Consider the following 21,645-nt stretch of genomic DNA (forward strand, 5'->3'; position numbering starts at 1 on the left):
AATGAAGACAAAATTACAAAAGCTGCATTTAATGTAAAACTGCAAGCCTATAAATAAAAATACAAAGCTCCCTTCACACAAACATTTCACACTGTGGACATACAAACAACCGCAGAGGACATTTAAAAAAATGCAGCAGAAGTGGAGCCCATTTTCGAGCTCGCAGACGTCGTAATGGCAGATGCCAGATGACACAGTGACCGTGTCCAAAGAAGACAAATTCCACGCTCTGTTACTGGCCCATCCATTACCATGGAGATATTCAGTCATGAAATTTAATCTGTCCGGTCAGTGTTACAAATTCCCCACCCCCCGTCCACATCACTCACACACGAACGTCACACGTTATAAAGTGCGGGTGAGCAATGCGGACCCAATACAACACGTTTCCGCCCGCGTGGAAATCAGACGACGCCTTCTCATGATAGCGAAAAGGGATTATCACACGCTCTTCACAGCGGTGCCGTACGCCTGGCCTGGCTTTGCCGCTTTCCATAATGCAACCTTCTGATTCAAGTGGCCAGCGATGGCCTGCCGCGCACCGCACTCGAACAAGCGATTTGGGGCCTCTGTAAACAGTAATGATGATTTATACATCAAGCAATCCAATCCAGCTCCTCCTCCACCGCGTCCTCACGCCGACACCGACCGGCCGTAGGCCCGCGCCCACACTGACACCACTAATCAAGACTCCGGCTCCCGCATGACACGGGCGTAACCCGATCTTTCACGAGGCACAGCATCTGCCAGGGCCGCCTATAAAACACCGAGGCGAAATAATTAAGGCTCATCAAAGGACGGGCGGGATTAAAACACGCACTTTACGCCAATCGCACGTGGCGGAGGGGAGCGTGTTGGTTTTCAACTCGTACACTTTACGACCAAGCCATCTTTCTACTTTCTTTTCTTTAATCATCCGCTCAGCCGCCTCTCCGTCTTTCTGGTTTTTTTTTTTCATGCGCGGCAGCCAGTCTACCTTCAGAGCTTTGGCCAGGTTTCTGCAGAGACAGCTCCAGAGGGCAGACATTAGAATTTTATATCACTTCAGGAAGAGGAGCGGGGAGGAGAGGAGAGACATGGGGCTACCGTGACATTCACTGAAGACTGGAGTGAAGGAGGAGGAGGAGGAGAGGGAGGGAGGGAGGGAGGGATGGAGCGAAGGCAGGACATGTTTCTGTCTTCTCAACTGGCTATGAGGCATGCTAAATCTGAGGCAGCGATAAAGTAATCCCACCGCAGACATGTCACAACAGCAGCCGTGGGTTTATGGCAGGTTTATGTTTACCAGATTGGCTATAAGCACTTCTGATTAAAAAGGGAAATAAGAAGAAGGGCAGGAGGGAGGGACGGGGAGGCTGGAAGTAAGTAAATGCATTCCCCAAAGTTTCTGAGGTTGGGAGGAATTATCTGTACATGCAGCGTAAAGCGACGCCCCCAAAATCCCAAAGAGGGGAAACTTCCAGACGACGCACAAAGGACGCGCAGACAGGCCGACCTGGCAGAGGGAATTAGTTTATTCATTTTCAATTGCTAATACACTGCGCACTGTGGTCCGCTGACTACAGCGTATCTATCAAGCTCCCGATATTAATAATACAGCGAACAGTTGATTCTCCTCCGATGCCTATCTTTCCTACTGAAGGCTTGTTAAATATTCATTGACAATTATCCTCGCGGTGAATGAAGGGTAAGTGGCTGGGCCTCGCACAAGAGCGCCGAGAATAAAGAACCATACAGTTATTAACACTCGCTTGCTTTCTCAATCTCTCCCTGTCTACTCCTCCCACGGCGCACCCTGGACCCCTCCATCCCAGCAAGCAAGCCTCCATCTAGCCTTCGGTCAATGAGTGGAAGACCACAGCAGCCGGCTCGCCGCTGCACAGTCCCATCAAAGCCTAATGATTTCATATTTGATGAAAACAAAATGTGAAGCACCAAAAGCAGCCATAAATATGAGATGCTGTTTTCCACTGAGAGAATACGGCTGCTTTTCAAACAGATCGAACAAGCTCCTTCATCTGGCTTCGTATGCTCACTGAGCACTTTATTAAGAGCACCTTAACTCACTGAGGCCTCCATTTGCCCTGAGCTCTTCGTGGCATGGATGATTTTTCTGCTTCGTGTTGACACGGTTGCATCAGATTGTTTGATCAGCTGTTCTTTCATGCTGTCATTCTCGCTCTCGTCCCGACATTCTAAAACGGAAGTCCAATGAACTCGTGTGCGTGTCTTGTTCAGTTTGAGGAGAACACTTTCCTTTATAATGTAGTGCAAGCCTCCTTCATCATGCTCAAAGTACCCGTTAGAGGATGATAAACTTGTTACAACCCATGTTGTATTTATTAAACACCCCCCCCATTTACACAGTCACCTCTCCTCTGGACAGCTCACACATGGTAGGTTGGGTCCATGGGTGTCTCAACAATGCATGTGCACGCGTTGTGCAATCAGAGACTGAAAATTCCTTCTTCACTGGGTCTCTGATTCCAACCAACTCTGTTCTCCGTTGTTGTCCCTGGCTGGTGGAACAACCTGCCCTCCTCCATACGACCAGCCGAGACTACCACCACTTTTAAGAAGCAGGTGAAAACCCTCCTATTCAAAAAATATTTCAGACAAATCTAACACTTACACACACACATGCGTACACATTGCACAAAACAATACAATACAATACAATATATATATATATATATATATACACACACACACACACACACATACACACACACACACACACACACACACACACATTATAATTTTGTCTTCGTCTAGCACTTAACAATCTCCGAGCATGCTCTTTGCTGACAAGTTAGGCCTTATCAGGGCTCTTAGTTTGTAAACTCAAAATTCTATAGAAATCGAGTGAGAATTGCTGGTGTCTTCCTCTTGTAAGTCGCGTCTGCTAAATAAAGTAAAGTAAAGTAAAGTAAAGATGCTTTTCAGCTCACCAGAATGTGATAGAGTGGCTACAATAGCCTTTCGGACCTTCTGACCAAACAATGCTTTTCTGCAGAAATGATAAAAAAGTGAGTGTTTTACTATACATACCAGTAATGAGTATTGTTTAAGTGATATCAACTTTATCGATTATCCATAGCATCTAAAGCAACAATTTGCTTTTTCATCGGGTCCCTATGAAAAATAATACCCAAACATACCCATCATTATTTCTGTCCATCGTTTGTATGGAAAAACTCATTCTGAATCATTCTGGAAACCCTATTTAGGTATTTTTTGTCCAAATTAATAATATCAGGATATTTTGGGGGGGAAGTAATTATCGGCCCAACCATATTTGACTGTCTGTAGTCCATGATGCATTAATTGGTAATGAATATGACAGAAAGACAATTTTTTTCAGCATAAGCATTTGTGATAATGATATTTCTGGCACTTAAGATCAAGTAGCATTCTAAGAATGAGTAGCGTTTTGTTTTCCTGGTCTCTTCACAACACATCCAATAGAGAAACAATGGGTACATCAAGGCTTTTGTCAGTTCTTAAGAACAACTGTTTCTGAGAGCGGCGGTTGTAGAGCAAAAAGGGCAGCATGTGACCTCCCTTCGTTTTGTCACAGCGGAAGGGTCCCGTTTAAATCCGTCACCCCTTTGCTGCAGCCATGCTGCGCTCTGATATCCGAACGCTGCCTATCACATTAGACTTTTATTGTGTCAAGTTTGACAGAATTCATTAAACATTTGCAAGCGTGGCATGCTGACGCCCCGCAACCCACAGAGGAAATCAAAGTAATAGTCTCCCATTGCGTTCCACACAGGGAAGAAAAAAGAAGTAAAAAAAATTCTCTGATTCTAATAATTACTGCCTAAAGTCTTCCTTGTTGCGCTTTTTTTTTCTCTCAAGTGTCAGATGCAGAATACAAATGAAGAATAATAACATCTGGTTTGAATTCCGGACTTTCGCTGGCATGATATAGTATAGCCAAAGGATATGGAATGACGGGAAGGAAAGATGGAGTGAGGAACGAAAGGGGGGAGAACAAATTAAGTGACACAAGAGTCATTCAATGTGTGCAGGGCTTTATGGCTTCATTCATGTTTGAGGAAGACTTCCGAGCGCATCCAACCCCCTCCCCAAAACCACCACAAAGTCATAAAAACAGAATTACAATATGGCAACTCAGTTCTTCATGAACCTGGAAATTGGTAAGCGGCCAGGGAGAGAGAGGAGGATGTTGATAATAGTCCTTTCCCATCTCATAGCGAGATGAGCTCCGCATCCGGAAACCAAACCAGACAGCCATGCTCGTTGCCGTATCTCACACAGCGACCGCAGTCACTGCATCCTGATTATATGTCTTTCTCAAGCATGTAAATAAATAGATAGATAGATAACTAAATAAATAAATACATAAATAGATAGATAAATAAATAAATAAATAAATAAATAAAGTTAATTTTAATTCCTTCTCATCATTTTGGTTAAATATTTGAAAACTGCCTGACAAACTGCGTGCCATTAACTTCCCTCTCTCCATAAAAAATTCATTTCAATTGTCAGATTGCCTTTGGCGAAAACACTTAAAGAGGTATGTCATTTTAACTCACTTTTAAAAAATTACAGTTTGAGTGCCTGTGCATGCTAATATGCCTGGAAAAAAAAGAATCAGAATAAATTACTACTTATGAGCATCTTTGATTATTTTTTTCTTCCTTTCCCCCGCCCCACTTAAATCCCAATAAACATTTTTTTTCAGAGGATGTTGATGAATGTTAAGTGGAGCAGAATTAACTCAAAGGCTTGTTAAACACGCTACTCGATCCCCCGGTGCTGTACAGCTGGGATTTGCCGACAATGTGCAGATTAGGATTATAAATGTCTGTGGGAATGGAAGGGCGCCGGAGGCAGGCCTTACTGTATTCGGCCGAGGTACAGTACACGTTCCCGTCTCACTGCCAGTGGTCGCTTGATATTGCTTTATCTACAGTGATCTACACGTCAGATAAGCTAATTTTTGCAGTTTAATGCATCTTTTGCACATTTTTGTTTGGTTAACTAATTAACAAGAAATGAAGAAATAAGAAAGATGAAGTCCCATGATACATGTCCACGGTAGTGCGGCAGTTAGCAAAGTGGTTGTGCATTTGTATCCCAGCTCCAAAGCAAAGTTGATGCCTTCAATGAGAATCTAAAAATCTAAATGGTCATGAAAATAAAGAAAACACGTTGAATGAGAAGGTGTGTCCAAACTTTTGGCCTGTACTGTATGTTGAAGAGATGTGCTAAAAGAGAGGTAATCGAAACATATTTAAAGGTGACGGCTGAAGGCTGTTTTAATTTAATGTATATTTTGCATGTATATAATGCAATACTCTAGTTGAGTTTCAACGTTTGACCTTCCAAGGGACATGTTTCCTCCAGGTTCCCTTAAGGCATGTACATTAGGTGGGTTGGTGACTCTAAATAGTCTGTAGGTTTGCATGTTTGCATGAATGCAGTGTCTGTGTGTGCGCACCCTGGTGAGTCCCACCCTGCGTCCGAATGTCCAGAGATGGGCTCTGGCAGACGCGACCCTGATTGTGGATAGTGAGTGAGTGAATGATTTCTTCTCTTTGCTGTAGTTCAACTTCGTCCGCTCTGATGTGGTTTGTAGTTTTCAAAGTAGCTTCCCCAACATTGCATGTGACATTTTAAATAAGCTGCATATGTAGTTATTTACACTGTACGCTCTTATCCAGAGAGACTTACAGTAGTCAGTAGTTACAGGCACAGTCCCCCCGGAGACAAGTGTCTTACTCAGGGACACAACCTTTGCAGTCTTCTAGTTCATATGCGAGTGTGTTACCCCCTAGACTACTACTACCTTGTGGAGTGTGGCTATTATCTCACAAGTTCACAAATTCAACAGGTGCAGCCAACTGACTAGCAAATTTTAGAGACAATTTTCGTTGTTTTAGATCCACATGCCGTCATGGAAAAAGTTATGGTCCAGAACTAAACATCAGTTTTGCCATTTTCCATAAATTCCAGTGCCAGCGTGTCCACCACCCTATCCTACTTATATGGGCCACTTCATTTAATTTTATTTTTGCCAGAATAAAATACCCCCCTTCCCCTCGTCTCTCTCTCTCTCTCTCACTCACCCCCCCCCCCCCTCTCTAACTCTCCCTCTCTGTCTCTCCGCCAGCCCTGCAGACTTTGATATAGCTGGAGATGCTCCATATGCATGGTAAAGCTGTGGCGTGGCAGGCCGCTCTGTTAACATATGCCAGTGAGCAGAATGGAGATGGCAGAGATGCCCACCCCCTCATCCACCCCAACACCACCATCGCCACCCCCACTCAGCCTGCTGTGCTGCAGTCAGCTCTGGACGTGTGGGTTGAAATGGCTGCCCTGGGGCAGACAAGCTGTCTCCCAGCAACCAAAGATAAGCCCCCCTCTCCCCCCTCCACCCTCACTCTACATACATACATATGACAGGGTGTGTGTGCGTGTGTGTGTGTGTGTGTGTGTGTCTGACACCCAGGCTGGGCCCCAGACAAACCCCAGTCCCACTCAGAGAGCAGCAGATAGTCTCTGCAGCACTTCGGGCAATGCATGAAGTACGCAGCGCTCCTGATAAACTACTGTATGTATATTTTTTCTGGCATCCACCATCACCACCTCAAAAAAAAAAAAAAAAAAACCAGAGCCAGGGCCAGGTGTAAGAGTGGCCCCATTGACTGTGGGCACTTTTGTCAAGGTAGGTTAACTGGATTAAAAATCCAATCTGAGGGAAAGGAGCATGGTCTTTAATCCCAGTCTGACACTTGCAAGATATTTTTGGAGGGGACGGCCGCCCCAGTTTAGATGGCTGGCCTACACAACAGGACCAACTTGAACCAATGTGAACTACTACAGTGTGACGAGTGTCTAAACTGATGGATCTTCATAATGAATAAAGCACTCTCCACTTGACCTACAAATAATTAGAAGAATCATTTTTGAAGATTCTGAGAATGTATAACAGCAGAAAACAACATACATTTTACACAAATTGTGTTATTTTATGGTGTTTTCCTTCATAAAGTGAGCAGGTGTGCCTTGTTCACTATACAACGCTCCATGTAAAAAAATGACTGGATGTTTCCGACACGGGTTTTGTCCAAATGTGTTGTAATTAGTTAGAGCAACACCTTAGTAAGGATAAGATCTCAATCAGGTCTAGCTCACTTCTGGGAAGTGGCATCAGGCCTACACTGACCATTATTCTGTCACATGACACGCTGGCCGGTTTACCCTACCGTAATGGTAATGCTATATGGTAGTGAGCGACAATGGAGTGTAGGTTGGTAGTAGCCTAGTGGGTAAGAGACTCAGCTATAAGCCAGACAACCACAAGGTCGCAGGTTCAAACCCCACTAAAGACACTAAACCCTGAGTGTCTCCAGGGGGACTGTAACTGCTGATTGTAAATCACTTTGGAATGCCAGGCTAGACTCCGAGTTTTCATGTTTGAAGAAAGGGTGAGTAAGGACGGGACCAGTTAGTTACATCTGACAGAGGTGACACAAAGGTGACATCCACCTCAGGGCCCTCCAGACCCAACAGTAATATTCAACAAATCAGCAACTGCACACAAATCCCCAGATCACCTCGCAGCCCCGGTCCCTGGTGTTACCCTGTAACCTTTACCTCTGTAATAGGGAGCAGTGCCCCGGCTGTGCCGATGTGTTGCATCTCATGCCAATGCGCTGCTCTCCAGGGACGAAGGGAGCTGAGCATGGCTACACTCCCATGGTCCTCTCCTACCAACAGAAGTGTGCGACGGATGGAGACCTGTTTATTATTTATACTCTTCTCCCCTCATTCTCCTCCTCAGACCCCTTCCCATCCTCCCCCTCTCTCCCTGTCTGTTCCCTGTGATCTTCCCCTACAATTTAATTAGACAAGAATAACTAAACAAGACAGGGCCCCCTCAGGATTATCATTTGACCGGCATCCAGCCACGTTAAAACTTTATGATCTCCTCCGAAAAAAGGATTCCGACGGCATGAAGCGCAGCGCTTGGGCGAGGTGGCGGCACGAGCATATGCTGAGGGTGATAATAACAAAGCGTTATGGCTGCCAGGAGACACACGCCCAGCCTCCTGCTCACCATAATGGCATTTTTGGGGGAGCGCCGCTGCCTCGCTGCCGCACTATATTACGGCGGTGACAGGACTCACGGCTCTACTGCGAGTTGCTATTAATACAGGCAAATTAATGACCACAACAGGCACCTGTTGTTGGGAAAAGTGGAATTAATAGCAGAAGATACTTGCGGAGGAAAAACACTCTAGGGGAAAGACGATTCTTTTTTTTTTTGTTTTTCGTAAAAATATGAGATACAAAATGGCTCTTTAGGGGGTAAAAATGACAACATAGGCTCTCTCTTAATTAGAAACGAGCCTGCCCAAGTCTAAAGGAAGAGCCAGTGTTTTTAATGAAGTAAAAAGGAGAGGTCATTTAAAAAGTTATTATCATGTTCACGAGGATGTATGTTTTATCTTTTTTTGTCTTTTTTGCACTCTAAGAAATCTATGATTTTAAATTCTTAAATATATGTCAGCAAATTAACTTTTTTCCTGGCGAAGACAAGAGAAAGGGCACATAAGACTGCTGAGCCACCGGCCCGTCGCCACAGAAACTCATTAGAAGCGCTCGTCTCAATCCGTCCGCAGGGTCCAGTTCATGCTGACTCCTCAACCCCGGATCCTCACATATTTACCCAACCCCTGTCCCCGATGGAAGGGCGCGTTCACACGCAGCCGAGCAGAGATTTGCTGCTCCTTCACTGACCTTCCCCCCACTACAATGGCCATCTTCTAATTAGGCAATGCATCTGATCGTCATTAACAGCAATGAGATAATGAATCACTCGCTCCCCTCTTTGTTAATTTGCTGTAACCAGGCGGCTAATGGATGTCAGAGCTGACTGATCACACTGATTGTGGTGATTTCTAATTGCAACAAAACAATTTAAGGTATTTATGTACGTCATCAACAGACAAGAATGGAAGAAGGGGATTCATTTGCTCAGCCGGAGAACGAGAAGGTTTGGAGATAAGGTGCCTTTTACTGTAGATGAGGTGGAGAGGATGTTCTGCAGGAGGAGGAATTGCTCTCTGCCCGTGGGAAATCTGGCACAGTTCCCGCTTCTTCTGATGCACTTTTGGTACACAGTCATCTCAACCCGAACAGAACAAAGAGAAGGAAAGGTGTGTAACTGGGTTTTATGTGACCACGGATCGCAATTATACAATCACAGTGTAAAATTGAAGGTGTAAAAATAGAAAGTAACGCTTGCAAAAGTAAATGCCTCATGAAAAAAATGATTAGTATAAATAAGGATAGGTAGCCCACAGGTGTTCCAAAGGCCGATCAATATTTAGTGTCATGTAAGGATCCACCACTAGATGGACATGTCTGAGTGCGATTTTACTTCCACACTACTCTGAAAACTTCAGAGAGACTCATGCAGGGCACATATAAAGAATCAAATTTAAATGCCTTATGATGGCTCAAAAACAAATAAAAAAAGAATGTGGCAAATAATCAATGTATGACACCGTTTGTGACCCTTGGATCTCTCTCTGTGTGTGTGTGTGTGTGTGTGTGTGTGTGTGTGCACGCGCAAGTGCTTGGTAAAGGAAAGAGAGCAGAGCACCTGGGCATGTGTTTGTGTGTGTGCGTATGCATGAATGTATACACACTGAAATTATTCATACAACCATGCTGGCTTTAGCGCTAATTTATGATAAATCAGGCATTCACATCACGCTCGTCTCACTCTTCTTAAGCGTGCTCGCGAGGAACTTTCTAGCTGGAGAGCTCTTACTTTACCCGTTTCTTATGCTAATCTCAGCAACCCCACCCATCAGCACACCAGCCACCCCCCTCCACCTTCCCCAGCTGTGCGCTTGTTTATTTTGCTGAGTGGGCAGGGGGATGGCCGTGGGCTACGGGGAGAGGAACAGAGGAATGGGAGGGGAGGGGGACGGGATATGGGAGAGGAAATGGGTGGCTCAGGGGCCTTGGCCGGCGGTACCTGGGGGTCGGTCTCGTGCGAGGCCTCGCTGGCCAGGATCTGCTCTTTGACAACGTCCAGAGCACGCAGCATCCAGCCGTGCTGCCGCCGGATCTGCCGCTGCAGTTCCTGCCACTGATGAGCGATCATCTGCAGCATGTCTCTGAGGCCTGAACACACACACAAGATATGCAAAACATGTCACAAACATATTTTTTAATATTGTACATTTAAAAAAAAATTCCCAAGAATCAGCACCATAGACAGCTCCTCTTTACATTTTATATGAACAACATGAAACAAAGACATGGAGAATAGAAGCATCCCATCCGCTGATTTAAAAAATGCATTATCTTCGTTTTCCTCTCCCTTTTCCTATTCTTCCTCTCTTGATCCCTCAATTTCCTTCTCTTCCTTTCCCACGCAGACGTCCCCCATACTAGTCATTAATGGCCCTTTAATGTGCTGCTTTTTCATCCATTTATCATGGCCTGTGTTTAATGATCAAACCAACTATGTGATTCTTTTTTTTCCAGCACGCATTTTATCATCAACAACAATAATGTGACTAATAATGCCACTTAACATCATGATCCTCGGCATCATTACGCCGATTCTGTTAATCATATTCATCAAATATTTCCAAAATGACCTGCGCTGTTATGACTATATGTGCTTTAATTTTGTGTGTGTGCTATTTAAAACAGCATTCATTTCCTGGCTACTTGATCATTCTAACCTTAAAACAGAGGGCCCTGCATCTGGTGAAGAGCCACAGGATCAGGGTAAATCCCTAATGCATTACAGCCCAGTGCCTTCACAAGCGAAACGTTTCTTATTTTTAACCCAGCCAGCACACCAGCCAAGACCTTCCCCAGTCCTATTTGTTCAAAGTAATTAAAAAGCATAAATTAAGATAAATGGAAGGGGGCAGCGTAAGACCCTCCTGTGTGGGCAGAATACACAGTCAGATTGCTGGACGCATCTAGACACACAAACACACACATACACAGTACTACCTGCCTGTCCCTCAACAGTCTAAGCTCCTCTACCAACAGTCATTACTGATCTGCTATGTTGCTAGGAAACCAGGTAATAGAACTACAGGGGGTCTATGGAGGATTCACATGTTTTCCCCCATTATATCTGAGAAGAACAAATTAAGCTGGAGAAGAGTCAAACACACACATTTGTATTAGATGTATTAGGTTTGTAATGAATACTTTGTCATCAATAAAATACTTTTATTGGTCTGATAAGTCAGTCAATAAACATCCATGGTTTAGATAAATGTCTAAGATGACATATTAGAAGACTTAACTTGTTAAAACCTTTTTATGTACTTTTAATATAGTTCTGTCAGTGGTGGCAGTGGTAAGGAAATCAGAAGGTTGCTGGGTCGAATCCTGACCCGCCAAGGTGCCACTGAGGTGTCCCCGACATGCCCATCAGGGGCTGGGTTAAATGCAGAGACCACATTTCACTGTGGGCACTGGGTGCTGTGCTGTGGTGTGCCACATGTGACAGCTAATCACTTTCCCTTGTCAGTAAGGTGCGAAACAATAGTGTTTAGCAGAGCTGATGAAGGATTTTCATTAAAAATGTCCATCCTCACAAGAACACAGCTATTGCATTTCAGTTTCAGCACCAACACACCTTGTGCAGCACGATGAGATGCTGATTAACTGATCGGCTAGACCCCATCTCAACAAATCAGCGAACCACTGCAGTGAACATAACCCCTTCATCCTGGGCAGTGGTGGCCTAGCGGTTAAGCAAGCGGCCCCATAATCAGAAGGTTGCCAGTTCGAATCCCGATCCGCCAAGGTGCCACTTAGGTGCCACTGAGCAAAGCACCGTCCCCACACACTGCTCCCCGGGCGCCTGTCATGGCTGCCCACTGCTCACCAGGGGTGATGGTTAAAAGCAGGGGACACATTTCATTGTGTGCAGTGCATTACAATGATAATCACTTTCACTTTTTTCAGATTTGACTATTGTTTCATAGTGAGTTGAATTGATCAGAATTGCAACATTCATTTACATTTTTTTTCTTCCAATTTTGGAATTTAGTCACATGTGATCAATAGTTTACTGAATGAAAAACATGTTCTGTTCCACCTAGGGACACGCCCATAAACTGAAAAATAAGTAAAAAACGAACTGTATGTATAATACCATTAGGTGCAGAGGAAGAGGAGAAGAGGAAAAGAAGGTGAGACAGGGTGCTGTAAATCACGTAATTTCTAAGTTGTTTCCATTCTCCTTGGGGCCATCTGCATTTTTAATGGTCGGCAGCTTAACCAACAGGGGGAGGGCTCAGCGAGCAAGCGGCCGACCAACCAGGAGGTCTGCTGAGTGGATTTTCTACATTTGCTCAGCACACGGCTGGATGCTTTAGGTGAATAGGCACCCGACTGAGAGGATGGAATGTCTGTGAGCTGAACTCTGAACCCGGAATCCGCTGTTCTTAATTCCAGCCGCTCTTCACACACACACTTGGTGTGGACACAAAGACATTCACACTCACACACATACACTCTCACACCACGGCTGAGGGTACCGAGAGGTTTATGCCGGGAACTCAATTCGCGCGGCCGAATGGCATTTGTAATGTAATGTAGTGGAGCCGGCGGAGGCAGAGGGTTGCTCTGGGATTGATAAATTCTGAAGGTCAGTATGTTAATGTAAAGATTAATAATGAATGTGGAGGGTTGGTGGTGCCGAACCTGATTTGTGAGAGCTGATGACTTCCAGCAGCTGACGACCCTCCTCCAGCACACACTCCTTCAGACTGCCGTGGCTGTCCACACTCAGCTTGAAGCTCTGTGAACAGGATACACACATCATCATCATCGTCATCATCATCAGTTAAACCTCCCAGCTAAGAAGGGTGTGAAAAGGGACTCATGTATGTTCTTAAGGAGACATACAGATATACAGATACAGATACACCACAGGTTAGATGTTGAAGGGTGAAGGAAAAAATCAAGAATTCCGGGTCTCATTTTGAGTATCAATTTCTGAAATCGTGATTTCATGCATTTATATTTTATCTCTAATAACGCTGGTGTTCTATTAATTGTTGCAGGCCCCCTGTTCATGTTACATATCGAGCGTGATTTCACACTCACTCAACATACAGCTTTACGCTTCACGTTTTATTGCAGTGCTTTTACAAAAGCCGCACACATGCACACGCAGACATAATCTCAATACATCAGTGTTGATGCTCAGACAATTAGAACTATTCAATCACATTATCTCCATCTCTTTCAGACACACAAACACCCGCCCACACCCACAACCTCTAAACACCCTTCACACACGCCCAGTCCTCCGCCGCGCATTATTCATGGCGTCTGGCGGCGCACCGAGCTCCAGCACACTGCCGCCTGACACTCCATCTCTGTGCGCGTCAGCTGTGCTGCCTGTGCTCCGGTGAACACAGCAAACCCGCCGCACAGCTCCCATCGGCCATCGCAAATCATTACAAAACGGATCCTCGAGAACAATGACACTCCCCCCCCTCCTGAGCCACAGTGGACCCTCCCTTTCCCCCTCTTTTCCCTCCATCTCTCCCCCCTTCCTCAGCGTACGACCATCAGACACTCGTCCCCGGTCTCCCCGCAGTCTCCACATTACTGTGATGTCTCTATTTCCACATCATTCTTCTTTAAAAAAAAAAAAAAAAGAAAAAAGAAACAAATAGTCCCCTCTCTCCCTGCCTCTCTTTTTCCGCGGTCGCCGTTTCGCCTTGCATTGCTGCAGAAGCAGCAGAAGGAGGGGGGGGTGGATCTTTCATGTTGATTGGTTTTGATAATACGCAACGCTTACTCTCACAGAGGGCTCCCCAGTTGCTGAGTGTAATCAAAGCGCAGAGAGCATTACCCCCGTCCTGGAGGTGGAGGAGGGGGGTGAGGGATGTGCTTTTGAAGATGTACTTTGTAGGGGGGATAAAATGAGGGGCGGGGGGGGGGGGGGGGGGGGCGCAGAGTCCCAGGCGGGACCGTGCTGCGAGGTGCCTAGAGCATTCACGCCTCAGATTCCCATCTCCTCAGATCTCGGCCAGGCCTGTTTCGCACGATTACGGCCCGTTCTGATCTGACCAGTGTGGCGATGGGCGATGGGGGAGCTGCCACAGCCCATCTCCAGCTGCCTGCCTGTCTGGCTGCCTGGCACACACAGCCTGGCCTGAGAAACAGCAAAAAAGGAAGAGGCGACACTGCGAGATGCTCCGAGGCACAGACGCGACTCATCCACCATGGCAGCGACGGCCCTGGGCCCACAGTGACGGCGAGCCGGGAGCAAACCAGGAAGTTAAGGCGCTCACACCTCATTACATAAATACAAGCTGTGATATTTCGACATAATTATTCAACTGTATTCGTCAATCAATTGATAGACTACATCATTAAACGAATGCTTTCAGTGAATAACCCTTACCTCAGAACATGCATGGAACACTTCGATCATGATGAACAATTTTAAGTGGGGCAGTGGTGGCCTAGCGGTTAAGGAAGCGGCCCGATCCGCCAAGGTTCCACTGAGCAAAATATCGACTCTACACACTGCCCACTTCTCACCAAGGGTGATGTTTAAAAGCAGAGGACACATTTCGTTGTGTCGCTGTGCTGCAGTGTTTCACAATGACAGTCACTTCACTTTCAAATAATATAAAGTTCATGACTAAAAGTCAAAGAGGTTGGTTCTAGCATGTAGTTAACTGTACTAAAAACTGTACATTGTAGTATAGACTCATGCACATTAATATAAAGGTAAAATGCAGTATTCACATTCTAAGCTGCAAACCTTTTGAAAAGTTGTGTATGAGTAAAACTTTGAAAACAAAGGACGGATAAAACAGTAGGTGGTGTTTACAGGAAACCGCATAGTAATAATAATAAAAGGCTGCGGCACGTAATGAGTGTAAATGCCTCGGTGAAGAGCTCCGGTGATGTGTTAGTTAGTTAACTCCACCCTTAGTGCTGACAAATGTCTGAGAGCTTCTGATGGATCGGCCGGCGAGGGCATTCATCACTGCTGATAAGAAAGGATTCAGGAAGCCTTATTTATGACCCTCCATACCGGCAGAATTGATAGCCTTTCCTGCCATAAATGCCTTCAAAATGAGTAAACAAAACCAAAAGAGCACAATAACCAGATATTTATCTCTCATTTGCAACACGGCGCAGACACTACTCCCTCTGTTATATAAATATGGCCGAGATAGGGTATGCTAATATTGAAGTGTACTGTTGACGTCAAGGTCATTTTCATTCCACATTCCCACCCATGCATGTTGAGACAACAGGGATGAAATCACACACATATATGAATATCACGCTGTCTCATTAAAATCACATCACAATTTCTCATTAAAGCCAGCAACAATGCTCACAACGTTCAAGCTCAAGGCCGTTGGCGGGTAATAACGCCACGCGTATGGCTTTTATATGCAGACGTGAGGCCTCCCGCTCGCCTCACCTTCTCCCAAAGATCACTTGCTTGTCTCATTGGAGCATTGAGAAGGCAATGTGTCCTTTGATACTGCACCTCTCACATGATCAAAAACAGCACTGCCACGCCCTCAGCTATGTTTAGGCATTGATAATCAGAAACAGAATCAGACAAAAAAAAAAACAAGAGGAGCTGCCACTAGGGTTGGGATCGATGTCTTTTTCCTGCTTCGATGATTATCAATCAACATCAATATATAAATAGTTATTTTTCAGGTGCAAATAAAGATGTGGAGCCCAATTCTAAGTTGCAACTGTTCAATGGTGTTCACTGGTGCTATGTCAGGAAGTCGTAACAGATGGAGGTGACTTACTGCAAGTGTGGTGAGCATAGATTTCCTATCGCCCCCTTGTGGTCTGAAAACGTAATTATTCCAGAATCTGGAACTCACTAGAATGAATTGCACAATTTATGCTTCCAACTCTTAAAATGTGAAAAAAATTTTATTCAATGTCTCAAAAACATAGCGGTAAATCAACATCTTGACATCTGTCACTGTTAAACTTTTTGTCTTTACATCTTACATATTTTGTTACTAAACTCGTCTTTTTGTGTATGCTATCCCGGTTATTAATATGCACGTAGGTTTTTTTCCGGCAAACATAGCTCTGTGTTGTGGACTCTGAGAGTAAGCTCAGAAAACCCAATGCCGTCTGGATTAGACATGAGGCCAGACGGGTTATCGCCCAGCTGACCCCAATAGATGATGCAGCTGAAGCCACTGGACCACTGGAGCCCCCACTGCTCCATAATCCCCATATCACAGAGAGAGAGAGAGAGAGAGAGATAGGGTGAGAGGGGTAGAAGGAGAGACAGTGAGAGAAAGAGAGAGAGAGAGAGAGAGAGAGGTGAGGGGCTCTCAGTCCTAGGTCTGTCGGGGGACAGGTGCTTTGAAGGGTTTAGGCAGGTCTGATGGAATTTCAAGGCTGCTGTATCCAGCATAGAACCGGCATCAGGGGAGAACTGTGTGTGTGTGAGTTTGCATTTATGTGCTGCTTATGTGCATGTATGTGGAATTCTTTGTCTGTACTTGTGGACACATGAGCACATGTAAGCATTGCCCAAGGTCCCGATGAGCTGGCGAATGGCTGTCGGAGGTCCTGTGGGCCCTCAGACAGATGAAAAGGTTTATGGGGCAGAGACCGGTCTGCTGCTGAAGGTTATGAAACTTTGTGCTTGCAGTGACTGAAGCAGAAATCTGATGACAGAACTGGGTTTTGTGTTCTATTGTTTATCAATATTAAACATTTATATAAAACTTTTGGAGAACTATGTAACACAAACACCAAGAAGAAATGAACCTATCAAGAAAAAAAATCAATAATACAATTATTTACAAGAATAAAAGACTTCAGGGAAGGTTCAGCAGGATGAATCATCCCGAGCAGGCGTTCAGATTTTGTTGAGCGAATCATCCCATAAGCGGCGTGTAGAGTGTTGGTGTTTAAATTCAACAAATTCCTGCCATAAAAAAAGGGCAATTTTTTTAAGCGATTTCTTTTTTTCAGATCTGTACTTATTACCATTGTCCTCTTAATTAAGCAAAGCAGTTGTTTGTGTGTGTAATCAGAAAGTGTGTATTGAATGTGCATGGACGATCGTGTTTTGCACTGAATTGATAGTTTATATATGTACATTGACAGCGTGTGTGTGTGTGTGTGTGTGTACTGTGTGCATTGTGATTATTGTGTGGCTCCTCTGTGGCTCTGACCGTGAGCCCGTTTCGGACGGCTGCTCGTTTGCCACCGGTGCCGAGTGGCCTCGTTAATGTGATTCAGAGACCTGGATCTGCCATCCAGCTCAATCAATAGCCGTTTCATTTCATGCCATCTCCCACAGCCTTATAAAGAGCCCGCCTCTCTCAGCGACCCCCCTTGTTACAGCGCTCCCACGGGCACCGGAAAACATCTCCCCACGCCAGCTGGGCTCCCACACCGAACATTAAACACACACATACACACATGCTCTCGGCACAACTCACAAACACAATCACCTCACATCCCCCTCCATATACATCCTCAGAGCCGATGTGCAAGTGTGTGTGAGACTGAGGGAAAAAAGGTACCAGTACATCTCTCTGTTCTCAAAATCAATAGCAACGGCCGCAGCCCTTGACCAATAAAACACAATGTTATTTTCTCAGAGATGAGAATTTGTTTTGTCCACAAAAGCTCTGATAGAGACACAGGAATGGAAGGAGAATCACTTTCTCTCCTTCTCACTCTCTCTCTCTCACACACACACAGCTGGAGCTGCAACAACAGATGAATATGGATATAACATCATTTTTTGCACCTTTTTTGGCATGTGTGTGTGTGTCTCTGAAGTTTATTTTGGCACATAAGCTGCCTCACCAGGTGTGTTTCCAGGTAAAGCTTGAGACTGTCCAGCTCAGCTTTCGGGGGTCTCCAGTTCTCGGTGGTCTCCAGGGAGTCCTTCAGCCAGCCTATAAACTCGTCCAGCTTACTCACAAAGTCCTGAATAACAGAGGGAACAATGTTTCAGCTCATAAAAAAAGCACAATTCTTTCATTCCCCACCGCTCACAAACAACCCCGTCTGATAGGTTCGAGTTTTTGCATAATTGGAGGACGAGATGAAATTACACAAGTGTGTCTGCAAAGAACACAAGTAAACACAATGCTGCTGGAATGGTCGCATTTCTTTTCCCAGCCGTTGCCCTTGATCTGAAAGAGCTGTTCATTTTTTTAAAGGAATTCGTGCAAAGCACATTGTAGGTGTGTATCTACTGCCACCTTCTGGCAGATATTGAGCAGAGCAAGGCCCGATTCCTCCAGCCGGTGCTAAAGGTGATATGAGAGGAATGCTCTGTTAATTGCAGGCAGAATGTGAAGTCTCTGACACCATATTTTATATTTTAAATATGTCTTCTTTCCATTCTGACAGGTTCTGATTGACCAGCATGGAGTAGCTGGGCTCATGCAAAAATAAGACTTGACTACGAATTAGATTTCATCGTGCATTACTTTTTTTTTTTTTTCACAGCACATCCCCCTGCTCATTATCTAGCATTGGTCAAAAATCAAAGATATTGATATAAATGGCCTCTCCTCAGATGCAAATCAAAACCCATAATTTATTGACTGTTTGGCCTTGACTTCAGAAGGAGGCTGGCTTTGAAGCAGGCAAAACTGGTCCTTTATCAGAAGTAATGCTGGAGAAGTGAGGCAGAGAGTGTGCCATCTTTGGCTGTGCCAGAGGCTCAGTGTTCACCATCAGTCCAGTGTTTTTAGCACTTTCTCGACTCGTTCACTGACCTGCCACAACATTAAAACCACCTATCCAGTATTAAGTGGGTCCCGAAAACAACTGTGACCACCTGAGGCATGGACTCCACCAGACCTCAGAAGGTTTGCTCTGGTAGCTTTTTACCAAAACAATTGCAGGAGATCCTGTAAGTCCTGACAACACCATTCCTGAGCAGTTTTAAATGCCTCAATATAAGCTCCAACAAGGGTTGTATGTGGTCTGCAAGAATCTTTAGATTTATATAGGAATCAAACGTTCCCAGCAAAAAACTGGCCAAGGAATCACACCTCTTCCACCGGCCCATCATTTTCCCATTGTGACCATTTCTTCTCCTGCACACAACAGTGAGCCCTGGGCACCTATGTGGTTTTCCATCTCACTATACAAGACCTGAAGTTTAGGAGATGCCCTGATCTGGTCTTAAAGCATAACATGCTGGTCCTTGTCAAAGTCCCTTCGATTAAAGCCTCTGCAGCCAGAACATCAATATTTTTCCATTGTGTACTCTCTTACATCTCTTTAAGTCATCTTCTGTGATTTTTCTAAATGTAAATCAAATTTTTTTCTCCCTTCTCCCTGTTCAGCATATTCCGACATCCCTTCAAAAACTGCATCAATAATCCCTTTAGAAAAGTGGTGTAATTAAAATGGCTCCCTAGAGAAGCACCCTGTCTGTACAATGGATGGATTACACAAGCCAGCGAAGATCAATAGACAACAGCGGTACCATGGTCCCTCAGCAAAGGACTGGGCTCCACCCTCTCTCATCCGGAGGACCAATAAAGCTTTTAACTGAGATGAATATGTACAGCCAAGGCATTTACTAGGCCCTGTCACTGAACATGTTTGTGGCCAAAACCTTTCACTATGTACCAGGTAGATGGTTGAAATGACAATAAATCCCACTTCACTTGACTTGAAATACATTATGGGATTGACCTGATCGACTAACATGGCCGATGACATGGGTGGATAATGGACGGAGAGTTTTATATGGACATATATCTATGAGAAATCTTCTCAGCAATGCAGTTTGCAGTATATATTTGCCAATATGACAGTCTGTCACTTCAATATTAATATAGGCAAAAACAGGAAAAAAGGTAATTTTCTTAAAAGTGTAGGTCAATTTAAGGATGAGGTAAAGAGCAGACCTAATAGACCATGATGCTGGTGCAGGAAATCTAAAAGCTAATGTTTTTTATGAACAACATAAATGTAACAAACACTTTACGTGTAATCATTGCCAAAGTTCTTATAATCCTCTCTGTTGTCTTACTCGACAAACATCACCTGAAACAGAATTTTTGAGACAGTAATGAGAAAACAGAAGACGGGGAGACGAATGTGTCAGGTTGGAGAAAAGAGGGATGTGGCCACATGAAAAGAGAGGATATAGAAAAAGCAACCACAATACAGACTTTGGGGAGAAAGAATGACACAGACTTAGACTGAGTGTGTGAGTGTGTGTGTGTGGGAGAGAGAAGAAGCGACAGAGAGAGGCTTGTCCCGTCACACATGACTAGGCCCCTGAGACGGCCGGGCTCGGGCCTTCAACTGCCAGCTGTCTGTTGCCGTGAGGATGAAGTCATCTGCAGGGGCCACAAGCTAATGTAATCAATCAGCTCCCCGTGCGGCACACATCGGCTCAGGTGCTGCTGCGCCCACCCACCTCCACCCAAACCGTCAACACGCCACAAGCCCAAGGGAGGGAGGGAGGGAGGGAGAAGCCTCTCTCTTCCACTTCCTGTCATCCTGTTTATATTTCCTGATATGGCTGCATTTGTCATAACCAAGGACAATAATCCCGGTGCCCTTGAGAGCAGTCAGAGGTTGGATATGAGAACCGTTAAGGTCAATCTGATTTGTGTGCATATTAATAGTCAGTGTCATGCAGTTGTATTATGAAGAGTTTTGAAATTGAACCTCCTGTGGAATATAGTAGCCTGGAAAAAACACAAACACACGGTCAGAAAAACCCAGGTCCGTGTCCTCAAGGCTGAAACAAGACAGGAGAATAACACCAAAAATGATGTGATTCTATCAAATAATACATTGCTGAATATCTCTAAAGTCTCAATCATTACACTAACTGACACTATAGATTTGTCACACCATTACGCCATTATATTATAGCACCATTAGGAAAAAAAAGAATTGTGATTTGCTGAATTAAAGCAAGGATAATTTCCTGCCTGGATTACAGTCATAGGGCTCGGTTTGATCGTGACATGTTGCCAGGCAGGCTTTTGGAAACGTTTGCTGGCCTCCTGTTCGGTTTCCTCTCCGTCCAGCAGATGGCAGTAAAAAAACAGCGAGACGACCAGGAAACATCTACTAACATTTCCTGTTTACAAAATAAGAGTTTGCAAGTGCCACAAACGTGCAACAAGAAAAACCTGAACCACTTGCAAACGTTCACCCACTGGACTCAGTTCAGGGACAGAAGGGTGCAGCAGTGCATCACTGAGATGCCTTCCAATTCAAGGGGCTCTGGCTAATTGAGGGCCTGGAGGGTTGTCCTTCGCGTTCTCTGTCTCTCTTCAAATCTTCAATTAACCAAGAGGTCTTTAAAGATGTGATTACTCTTTCATTATTTATGAAAAGCTTAATTGCTTAATTGCTCCTTTGAATTTGAGTGATCAAATTGTGATGATCTTTTTTTAATAAAAACAAAAAATGAAAGGAACCATTACACTTGCCAGGGCACTTGCCATGTTGCTAAATCTGCACATGCATTTTATGTGCATTCAAATGTTGATGAGGAAAAAATATATAATTTTATTCTGAATATATTTTTATATAGAAATAGGTCAGCAAGTGATTGAGCAGCAAACTCTTATGCTG

At 44.6% G+C, this 21,645-nt stretch overlaps 1 protein-coding gene across 2 annotated transcripts in view; it reads right to left on the bottom strand.

The window, feature by feature from the left end:
- The window catches only part of akap6 (A kinase (PRKA) anchor protein 6), a 92,034-nt gene that overhangs the window by 51,762 nt on the left and 18,627 nt on the right, over nt 1-21,645 (bottom strand). For both annotated transcript variants that reach the window (XM_028988433.1, XM_028988443.1), the window contains exons 5-7: nt 17,884-18,006; nt 12,739-12,835; nt 10,031-10,179 (exon numbers count right to left, since the gene is read on the bottom strand). In XM_028988433.1, coding sequence (XP_028844266.1) covers nt 10,031-10,179; nt 12,739-12,835; nt 17,884-18,006 — 369 coding nt within the window. The remainder of the gene's footprint in view (nt 1-10,030; nt 10,180-12,738; nt 12,836-17,883; nt 18,007-21,645) is intronic.

This window comes from Denticeps clupeoides, chromosome 1 (assembly GCF_900700375.1).
Source record: "Denticeps clupeoides chromosome 1, fDenClu1.1, whole genome shotgun sequence".
NCBI classification, from domain to species: Eukaryota; Metazoa; Chordata; class Actinopteri; order Clupeiformes; family Denticipitidae; genus Denticeps; species Denticeps clupeoides.